The sequence below is a fragment of the Oreochromis aureus genome, linkage group 12 (assembly GCF_013358895.1).
Source record: "Oreochromis aureus strain Israel breed Guangdong linkage group 12, ZZ_aureus, whole genome shotgun sequence".
In the NCBI taxonomy this organism is placed as follows: Eukaryota; Metazoa; Chordata; class Actinopteri; order Cichliformes; family Cichlidae; genus Oreochromis; species Oreochromis aureus.
The window spans coordinates 15,239,254-15,255,468 of NC_052953.1; the positions used below are offsets into that span (position 1 = coordinate 15,239,254).

Genomic DNA, 16,215 nt, shown 5'->3' on the forward strand with positions numbered 1-16,215 from the left:
TCGTGACATGACTGAAAGACTAAAAACTGGATCCTTTATCTCGTAGCAGAAGCAAGAAGAAATAAGTTGTCAATGAGATGTGGCTGAAAGTTTAATAAGTGCTATTAAACAGCCCTTGTGTTAAGAATTATCAGTCCTCATATGACATAACAGTAAAACTATTGCACTAAGCTAATATGTGCAACATCAATACCTAATCTAAATCTATTTTAGATACAGAAGCACAGTTTAACATGAAAAGATGATATGTCTGTATGAATAATTAGAAACTTGCCAACACTTTTTGATATTAGACATATGTATAGAAAACTCCAAAGATTTAGCCCAGATCTTTTTTATGAATATACAAACATGACTTGTATTTAAAAAACAATAACAACAAAAAAAAAAAGAAAGAAAAACACAATGCATTTGCCCCTCATTTATTTATTTATTTTAATACTAATGGAATCCAGTTTCCTTGTACCTGCAGAAATGTGAAAGCTTTTTTCCTTTTCCTTGCATTAATGTCTGGCATGGCCAGAGTAAAGTGGCACTCATCGTCACTGAACCAAATATTGACAGAAAGGCGAGCAAGGTCTCCGAAGTAAACACAGAAAATGGTAATAATTATAAGCATATTTGGGTCACAAAATGAGTCACATTATATTGACCAAGATGGATGTTGGCAAAGCAGGATCTATTCTTAAGGGAGAGATATTGTTTCTCTATTGCAGCCTCTGATGAGAAAGAATTATTATTTGTTTTCAGCGTTTTAACACATGAGGCTGCTGTTGGATCACTGGGAGGATGGATACATGATGTAATATGGCATTTCTGCTTGCAAAATCACTTTAATAACCAATTTGTTATCTAAATAGACTATTAATTTCCTAATTTGAAACTAATCACTGCAGCCCACATTTGAGCCCTTATGAGTTAAACTGCATATTAGGGAGATAAATGGTGCTGAATGGATGTGTGAAAGTAAACCTTTCATCTAATGTGAAATACCATCACAGCCTTTTCTCATATACCTTTATGACCGAGTTCATTTTTCTCCTGGAATTTGTGTTTCCACTTCCATCTGTCAATCTCCATTTCTACAGAACCTTATCTGTCCGTGTGTATCGGTCTCTCATTTCCCACCATTAAACCTTCAATTTTTTGCTGTTCTTTAATCTGACACCCTCTTATCAATATTACAGTCTGTCTTCTCTCCTTCGATACACTCATTAAGCCCACTTAAACCAGTAATATGGCAGCTGATCAGCACGCGCTGATTATATGACAGATCTTCGTCAATCAAGTGGAGGCAATCAGGGCTGACGTCTTTCAATCACACAGTCAAGACTTCTACGAGTGCATAAATGTTATTTGCATTATTAGTTCATCGTCTGTGCTGAAAAATGTTCAGCAAAATGCTCCTGAATGATTGGAGTCATTGTGATCACCTCCTTCCCACAAACTTTAATCTGAATTTAAAACAGTTTTTCTATCACTAGGATTTGGTATGCTTTTTCACTTCTCTTTTTTGGTTTCTTGGCAACAGTAGTTGTTTTTGTCACCTTCCTGCCACCTCTCTGTAATTTTCTGTGATTGGTCTAAAATTTAACATAACTAGCAGTGATGCCTTGCAAGAAAAAGCATCCCTTTTCCTGCTGTTTTCATCTCCTTGGTTTCCTGTTTCTGTTCAGCACTAGATAAGGCCTTCTCTTATCTTTCATCCATCCATGTCCACGCTCCTCCAATGCACAAACTTTCTTTTATGTGACTTTCTCTTTATGAATTTTCCAGCAATCACTTTTTAAATAATTCCTTTTCATTCACCACCTCCATGCCAAGTTTTATCAAGCTTTCCCCTTTCTTCATCCTCTTTAATTCCCTCATCCTCTAATACATCAATCCATAACTGTCAACCCGAGTCCTTTGCTCTTGTCTCATGATTCCCAGCCACACTGTAAGTGATCAAATGCTCCACCAAGCCAATCAAGCTACACTAGTGGTCATATCACTCGTTATGTGCAGAAGCACTAAATCAATACTATTCCTCATCACACGCAAGGCCACACACATACACCACTACAGAGTAGAACATGTGAGGTGTGTCCCAGTGCTGTGGGCCCGTGATAAATCACCCAGCCAGTTCTATTCAGTCTGCCACCCCTCACAGCTGCCTACAGACCAAGAGTAGTGACTCTGATGCCTTGAGGCAACTGCAAAGCCACAACTATGATCTTTACAAGCTACAATAGCCTGAGGTAATGAAACTATGAAAATTAAGTCCACGGTCATGCATTGCATCAACCTTCCCCTTCTCTGTGATTCTCAACTATTTGATCTGACAATGCTGGCTTGTTTTTGGGGGGATTGTGCAGCAATTTTGCATCACGGTTATGACCATTTCTGGAGTGAAATGTTTTTTGTCTCTCTCTTCATAACAACACACATACAAATAAATATAACCATTATACAGGAAACCCGCTCTAAAATGCATTATAGTCGCATTATTCTTCATATTATTGTGACAGCTTCCTTTCTAAACAACGATGTGATCTGCATATAAAATGCCATAAAGTTATTTTGGGGAGTGTGTGTGTGGTCATAAACCAGGCCAGGCAAACCGGCAAACAAAGAAACATCATGTGAGCTCACCTAGCAAAGCTGACATGTTCTGGAAAATTCTGAGCAGCTCTGGAGTGATGGCTGGGCTGTTCTCCAAAGTCACCAACCTGCATGATGACATGATGATGAGAGGCAGACAAGGGCAAAGTAAAAAGCAAGATGAGAGAGAAAGAGCAAAAAACAAGAAGTAACAAAAGAGATGTTCATTAGATTAGAGATGGCAAAAGAAAATTGGATGAGAAACAGCAACATGACAAATATTACAGGAAGAGAAAGAAGGTCACGGGGATTTAAAACGGAGGAAAAACAAGGAATTACGAAGGTTGTGTACAAAGAAAAAGGAAAATATCATAAAAGCAACATCAAATGGCTAAATTTTGGCTATAAATGAAGTCCACTAAGCAAATTGAAATGGAAGTTGCAGTCTATATAAAAAGAACTAATATTAGGTATCTAACAGGAAAATGTTCATTTCATTTACATTTTTAGGTTACTAAATGTGTTATTGACACATCATCAGGATATTATAAGCACAACACAACCTTAGAAGCAAACAAAAAAAAAGAAAGAAAGAAAGAAACCCGATTTCAGCTGTAAACCAAGCAAACAAATATTTAGGGCACCACTGTTTATCAAGTAGACTAAAAGATAGGAAAATAGATATAAGACTGAGGGTTTCTACTGCAAGACAGACATGGCATGCTGAATGCTGAACAGTGAAGCTCTCCAGCGCGGCAGACAGAAAAAGAGAGATTAAGTAGGACGTTAAAAAGCAAATGGATGATAAAAGAGCAATATAGGGTAACCCTGACAAATTCTCCTCTGCTGAACTGAACCCTTTGGAGGTAATGCATTTTCAAAAGTGAACATAGTGTACTGTAGCAGGCACCTTCATTAAAATGGTACATTCCCACACATTAAGATAAAGTTAAGATTGTGGTTGAGCTGCATGAATTAACAACACCTGCATTTAACTCAAGAATGGATGCCTTTGAAAAAGAAAATTGAGAGTCAGTAAATGAGGCTGATGTTTAACATGAGAAAAGGACTCCGGTGAAATAGAGAGTATGCGAGCACATGTGAGAATAGTGTGTATAAGTCATAAATGTTAGTGTACTGCAAATGCCTCTATACCAAAGCTCCAGCCCATCCTCCAGCAAATACACATGTGGCGGCTGCGAAACATCAGTGCTCAACTGGATGACAGGAAGGAGAAAAGGGTACAGGTTCTTGCTTTCTGCCCCGAGGCCCTGTGAGAACACAAAGATACAGGAAGTCAATGCAAAAAGAAGGCCTGACAAAGAATGCACTTTAAACACTCCACCTTATGTGCTTCAGTTTAATGGGTTTTCCTTGCAGATAACTTTAGCAGAATGGTGTGGAATAGAGACACATTGGCTTATCCAAAACCTGACACACCCTTCCCCAGCAACTGTTCAACTACTGGTAAAAGACCAGACCTCAGTGAATCAGGTTAACAGGGAGGAAGCTCTTTGTAAGCACAGAATGTTTCTTTGGCTACAAAATACTTGCCTTAGGGTGCAAGAGTTGTTTATGGATTTATTTTTTTAAATCCTCACTTTATGTCCCTTTAAAACACTATAGACCTATTAAGTTCGATTTCTGGAAAAAAGCATGGGTACAAGTCCTGGAACTAAGTCAGAGGTCCTTTCTTGGTCGTTTAGATTTTAATGACGTTTAAGATGACACAAGAGTACGAGTAAGAAATGACGGAACTTCCCCTTGGGAAATTTTTTTCTTGGCAAAGTCTACTTCACAAGCCCTTTGTTACTAATGCACCGGACATCAGTATGTGGCCATACTGTCAGACAGAAAAGGGGAATGAGCAACCGAGTAGTGTGTCATTTTGACCTCAATAGTATCACGCTGCTTTCAACTAATAGGGGACATAAAACAGTGCTACTGGAAGCAAAGATGAAGACTTTAAAACCAAACCCATATTTCAAGGTACATTACCACAGCTATAATGCTGGATTTGACTGTAAGAAAGGACACAGCTCAACACACATGCAGCTCTAAATGATTGTTAGAGGTTTGTGTTTCTGGAGTAAAATCTGGTCATCTAGTAAAGATTCTGCATCTCTTTTTCCAGATATGTTTGGGTCAAATGCAACAGCACCATATCTAGAGTATGACCAACCATTTGATTATAATTTTTTACCTTTAATATTTCAACCAGGCTATAGACTATCTCAATTTGGCTACACATAGTATAATTGAAACAGCTAAACTGAATGCTTCACTCAACATATCATAGAGAAAGAGAGTTTGTGGTTTTTCAAATTATTTAAAAAAAAAAAAACAACGCTGATTCCCAATACACTTTCCTGGCCAAAAAAGTCACACATGTCAATATTTAGTTGAACCATCTTAAGCTGGCATTGTTTCAATAAGCAAACCCCTGCTGTCTTTATCTTTCAAACTTGGGGGGTCTACCAGAGGCCTGGGAGCTTTAGGGTCCTGCGCATTATCTTTGCCTTTCCTAAGCTGTGTTCTTCTGGACGGATCTCAGATGTGGTTCCTGGGATCTGCTGGAGCTATTTGCCCAGTTTGGGGATCACTGCCCTGAGTGCTCCGATTATCGCAGGACCACTATTACATTCTCCTTCCACATCTTCTCTAGCTCCTCTCTCAGCCCTTGGTAAATCACAAGGTTCTCATGTTCTTTCTTCCCGATGTTGGTTAGCACTTGAGAGTGATACATCTATCACTACAGCCTTCTCCCTCTGCTGTCAATTGAAATATTTAATCGCAATTAATCGCATGATTCCCCACAGTTAGCTCGAGACTAATCATAAATTAATCACAGATTTCTTTATTTTTTCTAAATGCACCTTAACAATATTTTTTCACGTTTCAACATCAGCATGGAGGTGGGCAAACAGACTTGCTTTAGTCACATGTATGTTTATGTAATACTGCTCAGAATATTCTCCAGAAAAACCTCAAGGGTACTGCGTGCTCAAAAAATATGCCAAAAGTAGACTTAAGCATATATTTCCTCACAATATAACTGCCTGCAAGACATAGCCACCCATGTAGCTATGGCTGTTGAAAGTTTGTCCTTTGTTTTAGATTGTTCAGACGCCTCAGTTGAAAACTGTCCAGCATTGTCTGCGTTATTTGTGTTATTATCACATTAGCGTTGACAGCCCTTATCTCTCTGTGTGCGCGTGTGTATACATGGAAGTATATATGTGAATACACTGTTTGAGTGACTTCAAACAATAACACGGTTATTGAACTGACAAGAAAAAAGTCATCCAAATTCAGTTCAAAGTTTGTTTCATAAAAGGCAAAAGACAACCTTCCTTTAAGCAAAACTGTCAGCACAGTTACTGACAAAGGCAAAGACAAGTACATAAACACACACACAGCAAAAAAATAAATACATACATAAATCAGAATACACACAAACACACATCAAGTCAAGCACTCAAAGTTACCAATTATAGTGCCAACAAACATGTTTGTTCTAAATTATGGATTATGCCCTCTGAAGCATTTTTCACCCTTGATACCTCACTTCCATCTTTCTTCACACATATCCACAAACTCCTCTTGATGAAAACTTAACCGCTATCTGACACCATGGCCTTTTAAAGCACTCTATCACTTTAAGCTTTACACATCCACTCTGTGTATTTATAGAGAACACAAGATCATTTGGAAGAGGATAAGTGAAAGATGCTGTTGATGATGCTGAGTGCTTGGACACAGTCCCACTTTGGGGGTGTCAGCTCCTTTTATGCAGTTAAAAAGCAGCTCCCCATAAAAAATGATCAGATACTAAGACCTTGACTTAGCATGAGGTTGTGGTAAAGTTAGGATTTTTGCAAGCTTAAAGTAACTGTTAAGATTAGGCAAGTACTGGTTATGGTTAGAATGCATCTTAAAAGTCCTCAGAAGTGCTGAAACATGACTGTGCGTGTAGCAGGGGAATTAATCTGTGTGAAGGAAGACAGGATCCAAAGTAGCATTTCAGAACTGTCAGCACTGTTTTACTGATAGCATGACATTAATTTGGTCTAAATATGCCATCTCTTACATTTATGTGGGTGCAAAACGAAGACAGCATTTCTCAATCCCCAGATGGTGCAACCCTTCTCTCTCCATCAAACAAACAACAAAAAAAACCCAAGTCTCCTACAGGCAAAACTGAAGTTTAAAAGCAAGTAAGCCAATACGCCGGCTATTATGCTGTTGGATCACTGACGGGCATGAGTTGGTTGTGCCAGTTCCAGCTGGACATAAGCCAAACAATCCATACACACTTCTTTGCAGGCACAGGACTGGGTACATTAGGACTAGATCCAGGTACAAAAGGGTTAATAACACAAGTAACTCTACTGTACCTTACATTTTAACTTTTAAACATTAACCAGGGTTCGTACGCTTTTTTCAGGGTCAAATTCAAGCACTTTTTAAGCACTTTCAAGATCCGTTTTTAAGCTTTTCCAGCACCCCCCCCCCTCCCCTCCCCGCCCCCCCAAAAAGAATGCATGTTTCAATTCGCATCACCTCAGTAAGACCATGTGAAAAGACACCTTAGCTCCCCTTTTGTTCAGACATAGAAAAACGCACCACACAAAAATACTCCAAAAGGATTTCACTTAAAAATTAAGATGTGCAAATGTTAACAAATCAACTTGTTAGAGATATTCTTCTCCTGTTGAAAAAAAAAACGAAAAATAAAGAAGTAAGTTAGATAAGATATTGATGCTTCTTTCCTGTGTGCCAAAAAAATAGGAGACAGATGTTTGTTTGTTTTTTAAGTTATTTCCCAATAAAACTTGAGGTTACTTTATTCCGTAACCCCCGTTCTCTGATAACATGAGTGAGGTGTCTCACTATGGGGAACGCTCTCTCAGCGTTGTCCTCAGAAGCCTCTATATCATTACTCCAGCCAGTATTGGCTGGCAGTCGTGACGCCTGCGTCAGGGAGGGGCCACCCTCCTCCCTATAAAAGGTTGTGACGCAGCGTCACCCGTCATTCAAGATAAGCTCACCTCTTCCTCGCTTCGTGCAAGGAGGGTGATCTGGTGAGACACCTCACTCATGTTATCAGAGAACGGGGGTTACGGAATAAAGTAACCTCAAGTTCTCTTTCAAACATTCGCTTCGGGTGTCTCACTATGGGGATATGCAGACTCCCGTATTGCCAGATAAGCCCATCTGAACGACTGACTGCCAACTTAGGAGGTCTCGTGGGGACCCACACTCAACACAGTGTGGGCTAGAGATGGTGCAGTGACATCCAACCTGTAAAACCTTGCAAAGGTCGAAGGTGAAGCCCAGCTCGCCGCTGCACATATCTCCTCTATAGAGACACCCCTAAAAAGGGCCCAAGAGGTTGCCATCCCTCTGGTAGAATGAGCACGGAGTCCCCCTGGGGGGGACAGGCCCGTGCTTGAATAAGCCAATTGGATTGCCTCAACAATCCAGTGGGAAATGCGTTGTTTGCTAATGGGCTTGCCAAGCTGTGGTTTAGCCCAGGAAACAAACAGCTGATCCGACCTCCTGAAAGCCTTTGTTCTCTCCATATAGATACACAAAGCCCTAACTGGACAGAGAGCATGTAGGCGCTCCTGTCCAGGGGAGGAGAAAGGAGGAGGGCAAAAAGCGTCCAGCTCCAATGGGGTGCATTGGAGATAAGGATTTTTGGGCACAAAGGCCGGATTTGGCCTGAGTGTGACTCTAGAGTTATCCCGCGTGAACCGGATGCACTCTTTGTGTACTGACAGCGCATGAATATCACTGACACGCTTAGCAGACGCGAGGGCCAGGAGCAATGCAGTCTTCAAAGACAGGATTTTTACTTCCACCTGGCTTAGTGGTTCAAATGGTGGCTGTGAAACTGCCTCCAACACCAGAGATAAATCCCACGTGGGAACGAGAGGTTTAGACACTGGGTGGAGCCGTCGTGCCCCTTTCATGAAACGGCAGACCAGTGGGTGGTGGCTCACTGGGCCATCCACGAAGCCCACATGGCAAGCTGAAATAGCTGCTAGATATACTTTAATTGTGGAAAAGGCCTTTCCTTTATCTAACAGTTCTTGGAGAAAGGAGAGAATTGTTGTCACAGAGCATTGAAAGGAGAGAGTGTGAGACTTTCCACACCACTCCTCAAATACCCTCCACTTGTTCTCATACAATGATCTTGTGGAGGGGGCTCTAGCATTCTGAATAGTGGCTATAACTCCTGGGGAGTCCTGCCGTACTCAGATTCAGCCTCTCACGGGCCAAGCCCACAGGGCGGGCGCTCGGGATGAGGGTGAAAATCCCCCCTGGCTTGGGAGACTAGGTCTCGTCGGAGAGGGAGAGGCCACGGTTCGTCCCACAAGAGGGGCATAATTTCCGCCAACCAATGGGACCTCGTCCACCTTGGGGCGATCAATATCACTGTTAGCCCTTTTTCTCTCACTCTGGTTAGAGTGGGAGAAATTAAGGCCAGCGGAGGGAACGCATAAAGCAGAGCATGTGGCCAGTTGTGAGCTAATGCGTCTACCCCAGCGGAGCTTCCTGGTCCCTCAGGGAGAAATACAGTGGACACTGAGCGTTCTCCTCGAGGCAAACAGATCGACCTGTGGCTGGCCAAAGCGGTCCAGATTTCGGTCACCACATGTGGGTGCAGGGTCCAGTCCCGTGTTGCGGGTTTCCCCTGGACATTAAGTCCGCTCCCAAGTTCAGAGCTCCTGGAATGTGAGTAGCTCTCAGTGACAACAAATTGATGCTGCTCCACATGATCAGTCTGCGAGCCAGCATGTGCAACGGACGGGAACGTAACCCGCCCTGTCTGTTGATGTACGCCACAACAGTGGTGTTGTCTGTTCTGATCAGAACATGGTGGTTCCTCAACAGGGGAAGGAAGTGTCTCAGTGCTAGAAATGCTGCTAGCAATTCTAGCCAATTTATGTGAGCACCCTCTGTTGTGAGTCCCAGCTGCCGCTCACTGCTCTGCCCTCGTGAGTGGCGCCCAGCCCGTGAGACTCGCGTCCGTGGTTACCACCTTTCTGGCTGTGACAGCCCCAGTGACACCCCTGAGTGAGAAATGTGGGATTTCTCCAACAGCGGAGTGCTGCAGCACAGTCTGCTGTCACTCTGATATGGCGGTGGGTATGGCGCTTTTGATTCAGTCTCAGTGATGCGACCCATCGCTGAAATTCCCTCATATGCAGTCTGCCCAGTGGAATGACCGCCAGTGAGGACGCCATCAATCCCAGCATCTGCAGGCATTTCCTGAATGGGAGATATCTTCCCAACTGAAAAATGCCGGCATGTGATAGCATTTTCTGTGCTCTGTCCACAGAGAGACACGCTCTGTACGCTTGGGGAGTTGAGGGTTATTCCTATGAAAGAGATGGCCTGAGCTGGCTGCAGGACACTCTTTTCGTAGTTTATGGTGAAACCCAGAGCCATCAGATGATCCACTGTCAACCTGGTGTGCTCTCTTCCCATTATTTCTGACTCTGATAGCAGCAGCCAATCGCCTATGTATGATGCTATGCGGATGCCCCGCCTCTTCAGTGGGGCTATGGCTGCCTCTGTGCATTTCACAAATACCGAGGGCTCAGTGAGAGACCAAACGGCAGGACCTGGTACTGTACATTCTGCCCTGAAACGCAAAGCGCAGGGAATTTCCTGTGAGGCGGGTAAATAGGAATGTGAAAATATGCGTCCTTCAGGTCTATTGATGTAAACCAATCGCCTGGGCGCACTACATGCAGCAGAGTGGTGGGCGTCAGCATCCTGAATTTGTATGACCTCAGATGCTGATTCAGAGCCCGTGGGTCCAGTATCGGACGCAGTCCCCTCCTTTCTTGGGCACGAGAAAATACTTTGAGTAAAAGCCGCACTGGCTCTGCTCCTGGGGTATTTCTCGTACTGCTCCCTTTGACAGCAAAGTAGTTATTTCTTCTTGCAGGATCCTGGCTGATTCGCCCTTTGCAAGAGAGAAAATCACTCTGTGAAATCTGGGAGGGTGTTTGCGAATGCAAACGATAGCCTCGTTCTAATGTCCTCACAACCCATTCTGGTGCAGCGAGAGCTCGCCATCGCTCTATTCTCGCCGACAGCGGTCCCAATGACAGGCACTCCACAGTAGACGGAGCTCTGGCTCCCTCTTGTGGCGGAAACTGGTCCTTCGGGCCAGATCCGACTGCGCATCTGGGGGCTCGCGCCTGACCAGCGCTCATGGGTCCGGACACCACTGAGGAAATCAACCCGGTGGTGTCTGGGTGCGTGGGGCATTATGTTTTCAACATACTTTCTGTGTTTTTCACACATTTTCCCGTGCCCTTGGCAACATGCCTGGATGCAACGGGTGAGTTTTTAATAAACAGAATGTTTTTATGAGACTGTGACTCGCTTGACTGCGCTGAACAGTGTCTCGTCGTCTCTTTGTTGAAATGCGCTCTGTGGGATCCAACTCGAGTCCCAGGCGCTGAAAGGAGGAGGCAGAACACACTTCTCCGAACGGGCTCCGAACTGAGCCCTGGGTGAACTTGGAGCTCGGGCTGGTCCGGCTCCGATCTCCCGTGGGGATGTTAGGCAGTCCGCTTCTTCTTGCGGTCGGACTGCTTGGCTGGTGGTGGGGCACCCTGAGCGGCAGCAGGCGGGACATGCTTCCTGGGCCAGTGGGTCTTAGGGTTTTGCGATCCTAGGGGACCCTGGGCGCGACCTGCGGGCTGGGCGGCGAGGGATTTTAAACGTCGGCACGCCGGCTGGGCGGCTGGTGACCTGAGCGAACGTGCGGCGACCGGGTGGAGGCGGGCGCAGCCTGGGCCTTCCTAGGGAGACACAGCTGCAGGGCCTCTCCTCTTTCTTTTCTCCTCGCACCGTCTTTGCATGGTGGCAACAGCGGTCCCGAAAAAGGCCAGCGGGGTCGATGCTTTCATCCAGAATGTCACGTTTCTCTCTGTCCGAAAGCCCGACAGGTTCAGCCATCTGGCCCTCTCCTGTAGGGGCGATGATGCTGAGAGCCCTGCCCGCCGCTTGTACTGCCGCTCTAGTGAGGTGGAGACACTGGTCCGTGTGACGCCCAGCTCATCCCATAGCTCACTAGCATCCGGGTTCGCGGCAGCCTGGTCCTGGAGCTCCGCCGAGTAAGCTAGCAGGAGCGATGAGGCGTTCAATGCCCTCGCGGTGGTGGCAACCGATTTATACGCCTTGTCAGCCAGGGAGGACTGCAGGCGTTCGGCCTTGGAGGGCAGGGACGGACCAGATGACATGGAGAGTTTCTGGTTCGGGTGGAGATGGGAAGCCACCAGATTTTCCACTGTAGGAATTTGGTAGATGCCCTTCTCCTTCATTCCAGCGCAGTCAAACGCCGCCGCTCCCTGCACGGGTTGGGTGGCGAAAATGGCTTTGCCCAGCAGCGTGTGACCTCGTCCACGCATTCGGGGAAAAGCGGCAGTACCTGCTTAGTAGTGCGCTTTGCTTTGGGGAGCCTTTTACCCTCGTATCGTGAGGTGGAGGTCTCCGTTGTCACCGCGGGCCATGGGATTGCTAGCTTGTCAGCCGCCCGTTTTGCAACGTCGAATAGCTCCATGCCGCGGGACTGTGTGCGGGGTTGTCTGTCGGCCCCTTGTGTCGCAGAATTCCGACCAGAGGGGCAAAGAAAACGTCGTCATCCTCGTCCGAGACGAGATGTTCCGACGCTCCCTCAGAGGATTCGCTGAGTAGCTCGTCATTAGCCTCGAGGGAATCAGACAACATAGCTTCGCAGCTGACCTCGGCATCATCCACCAGCGGGAGGACGATATCCATCTCGTCGCCCCAGCCGGTGCCTGGTATTGCAGACTCAGTGTGCTCCATCGGTGGGTCGATTGGAGACAGCATTGGGTCCTTCTTTGACAGGCTAGCCTGGCGGGCTAGCCTTTGGCGAAGGCTTTTTAGGGTGAAGCGAGCGCAGTGTTCGCATATACCCGGTGTGGAAATAGCCGCCTGGGCGTGTTGCAGCCCGAGGCACATCACACACGCATCATGCGTATCTGAGCCTGAGATTTTGCAACCGCAGGGGCAAAGTTTGGGCAGCGGATTGCAGTCTGCCATGTTAAGGAAGCTTGGTGTAGCTAGCCTAGAATGGCTGGACGGCTAATGCTGATTTTTATTTTCTTCTCGGTCGAGTAGCTATGGTGAGCTCGTATGACCTAGCTAGTGTGGTGGCTAGCGCTTGTGCTACTTGGCTTGGTGACCGTGTGTAGCAAGAACAGTTAGCTTGGTCAGCTAGCTGTTGTGTTAGGTGCGTGGTGGCAGCTAACGAATAGTTATGTCTATAACTTCTGTTCCCTGAAGGAGAGGAACGAGGTACAACACATAAGTATGGGATATCACGCCCTCGCGTGTCCTGGCTGAAGAAACCTTTATTCACGCCTTTAAGGCAGATGACGTGTGATGACACGCGCACGGCCCCGCCTGCACATATAGCCGCTGTCATCACAGTCATCCCTCAGTTCGATAGCCGCTCTTCACCGAGCCAAACTGCTCAGTGGGGCCACCTTGTGTTGTACCTCGTTCCTCTCCTTCAGGGAACAGAAGTTATAGACATAACTATTCGTTCCCTTTCAGTCGATTCACTCGGTACAACACATAAGTATGGGACATATATACACGCCCGCAGAGCAGCCACCGAACGGAATCGGGCCACCACTTCCTTAGTGAGTGGTAGACCCAGCAGAAAGGACAGTATGAGCCACCGAAGGGGCTGTAACGTCCCAACCGATAAAACTGCACAAAAGTGTGCGGTGATGCCCAACTAGCTGCCGCACAAATATCAGCTACAGGCACCCCTTAAAAGAGCCCATGAGGTTGCCATCCCCTGGTGAAATGAGCTCTCACCCGTGGGGCAAAGCAAGACCTCTGGTGCCAGTATGCCAGTGAGATAGCTTCTATAATCCAGTGGGACAGCCTCTGTTTGGACAGAGATCTACCTCTATTTGGATTGGCGAAGCAGACAAACAGCTGATCACATAAACGCACATTCTGAGTGCGCTCAATGTAGGTGCGTAGCACACGCACTGGACAAAGAGAATGCATCCTCCTCTGCTCCTCAGATGCAAAAGGAGGGAGCAAAAGCTCAGCAACTCAAACTCCATTGAGCTATAAGATGCAGGCATGATCTTGGGAAAATAGGCAGCATTTGGACGCATGTCGACCTTGTGGCCATCAGGAGAAAACTGTGTGCAGGCGGGATGCACGGACAGCGCATGAAGGTCACCCTCTCGCTTTGCGAAGCCAAAGCGAGAAGTAATCTGAGTCTTATATGAAAGAAATTTCATATCCACAGACTCGATGGGTTCAAACGGGGGGCTACAAAGGGCCTCCAGCACCAAAGACAAGTCCCAAGCAGGGACACTGGACTTAAGCACGGGTCTCAGCCGGCGAACCCCTTTCAGAAAACGTATGGCGGGGGATGTGCACCTGGTGTCACCCGTCAAAGCCAATATGACAAGCAGATATAGCTGCTAAATAAACCTTAATTGTCGAAAATGAAAGGCCCTTATCCAGCAGCTCCTGCAGGAATGACAAAACATCCACAATAGAGCACTGAAATGGGAGAGTGTGGCGGTCCTGGCACCATTGCTCGAAGGCTCGCCATTTGTAAGCGTACAAGCCTCTAGTAGATGAGGCCCTAGCGCTCTGGATTGTCGCTATCACACTGGGTGGCAAACCCTTAGCAATCAAGTTTAGCCTCTCAGCAGGTAAGCATGAAGGCGCCACAGATCTGGGCGCGGATGAAACACTTCTCCTCCCGCCTGAGAGAGGAGATCCCTGCGGAGAGGAAGCTGCCAAGGACTCGCTGCTAGCAGGCTGATTATCTCTGCATACCACGACCTTGTGGGCCACCAAGGGGCCACTAGAATCAGAGAGAGGGAATGCCGACGCACTCTCTCTAGAACTGGAGATATCATTTCTACTGGGGGAAATGCATACAGGAGCACGTCTGGCCATTGGTGCGCTAGCACGCCAAAGCCCAAGGGTGCATCGTGGTCGATTATGGAGAAGAACAGGGGCAGTGAGTATTTACCCTGGAAGCAAAAGATCTATTTGCGCCTTGCCAAATAGATCCCAAATCTGAGCCACTATTAAAGGGTGTAACCTCCATTCTCTCACCAGAGGACCCCCCCTGGAGAGAAGGTCCGGCCCCAGGTTCAGGTGGCCCGGGACATGGGTGGCTCTCAGAGACAGAAAATGAACACTGCACCATAACAGCAGAGAGCGAGACAGCTTCAACAGGGGAAGAGAGCGCAACAGCCTGGGCTCCCTCCAAGGACGGAGAGCTAGCATGCAAGACGCGTTACCGCAGCCTCCTCCGGAGGTGACGCGATGCACACAGGCGGTGAGAGAGAGTCCAGTATTGAAACGCTCTCATTTTTAACAGTCCAAGTGGCACTACGGCGATCATAGATGCCATCATGCCCAACAAGCGTAATATCGTCTGGAAACGCAGTCTGCGTCCCAGCTGAAACTGAGCGAGGCAGCGATGAAACGCGGCCACTCTGTGCTCCGACAAGCGTCTTGGGCTGGAAAGCGAGCATATTTCCAAACCGAGGAAAGAAATCTGCTGACTCGGGATTAGCGAGCTCTTTTGAAAGTTCACAGAGAACCCCAGTGTCTGAATGTGTGACAGAACCAGTGACAGCTGTGTCTCCGCCTGCTCTCTGGAGCAAGCTACAAGAGCCCAGTCGTCTAGGTAGGCTAAGATGCGGATGCCTCTCTCTCTGGGGCGCTAGCGCTGCTTCGCACATTTCGTAAAGGTGCGAGGAGCGGCGACAGCCCGAACGGCAGCACTAGGTATTTGTAGGCTACGCCCTCGAATGCAAACCTCAGAAACTGCCTGTGTTTGGTGTATAGCCACATGAAAATAAGCATCTGTTAGATCGATTGTCGCAAACCAATCTCCCGGGCCGACTGCATTCAAGAGCTGTCTGAGTGTTAGCATCTTGAACCTGTACGTACGTAGATACGTGTTCAAGACTCGCAGGTCGAGGATGGGACGAAGCCCTCCCCCTCTTTTCAGAACAACAAAATAGCGGCTGTACCAACCTTTGTCTGTCTCCGAAGCGGGGACCACTCGTATTGCTCTTTTCTGCAATAGCGCCTTTATTTCCTCTCTGAGTATCATGGCCGCCTCGGTGTTGACAGTCGTGTTTACGACTCCTTGGAAACAAGGCGGGTTGACCCGGAACTGCAACCGGTAACCCATGGCAACGGTTCGCAGCACCCACGGAGAGGGGGCGCAAGCGCGCCACTGAGGGAAGTGAGCAGCCAGCCGGCTGACCTGCAGCACCGTCGGCGGGGCGTTGTCGCCCCCCAGTGTGTCTGCAGGGGACTGCATCACCTGCCTGACCTGGCTCATTCTGCCCGCAGGCTGAGCATTTGTGATTGTTTGAGAATAAACAACACTCTTTATTGATTGTAACATGGGAACATGTACATTCATACATTTTGTTGGAGGCACCTTTTCTGGGGCACAACAAAGAAAAACAGCGGGAACACTTGATGTGGTCACCTGAACATTTAACACACCTGAACAGGGAGTTACCTGAGGCATTTTGTGTGCAGGGTTTTGTGCTTGGGAGACAGTGT

The 16,215-nt window shown here is 46.8% G+C and overlaps 1 protein-coding gene across 1 annotated transcript in view; it reads right to left on the reverse strand.

Moving 5' to 3' along the window:
• The window catches only part of ipo11 (importin 11), a 132,380-nt gene that overhangs the window by 44,342 nt on the left and 71,823 nt on the right, over positions 1–16,215 (reverse strand). Inside the window, exons 21-22 of the mRNA XM_039620775.1 lie at positions 3,739–3,854; positions 2,635–2,711 (exon numbers count right to left, since the gene is read on the reverse strand). Of these exons, the coding sequence (XP_039476709.1) occupies positions 2,635–2,711; positions 3,739–3,854 (193 nt within the window). The remainder of the gene's footprint in view (positions 1–2,634; positions 2,712–3,738; positions 3,855–16,215) is intronic.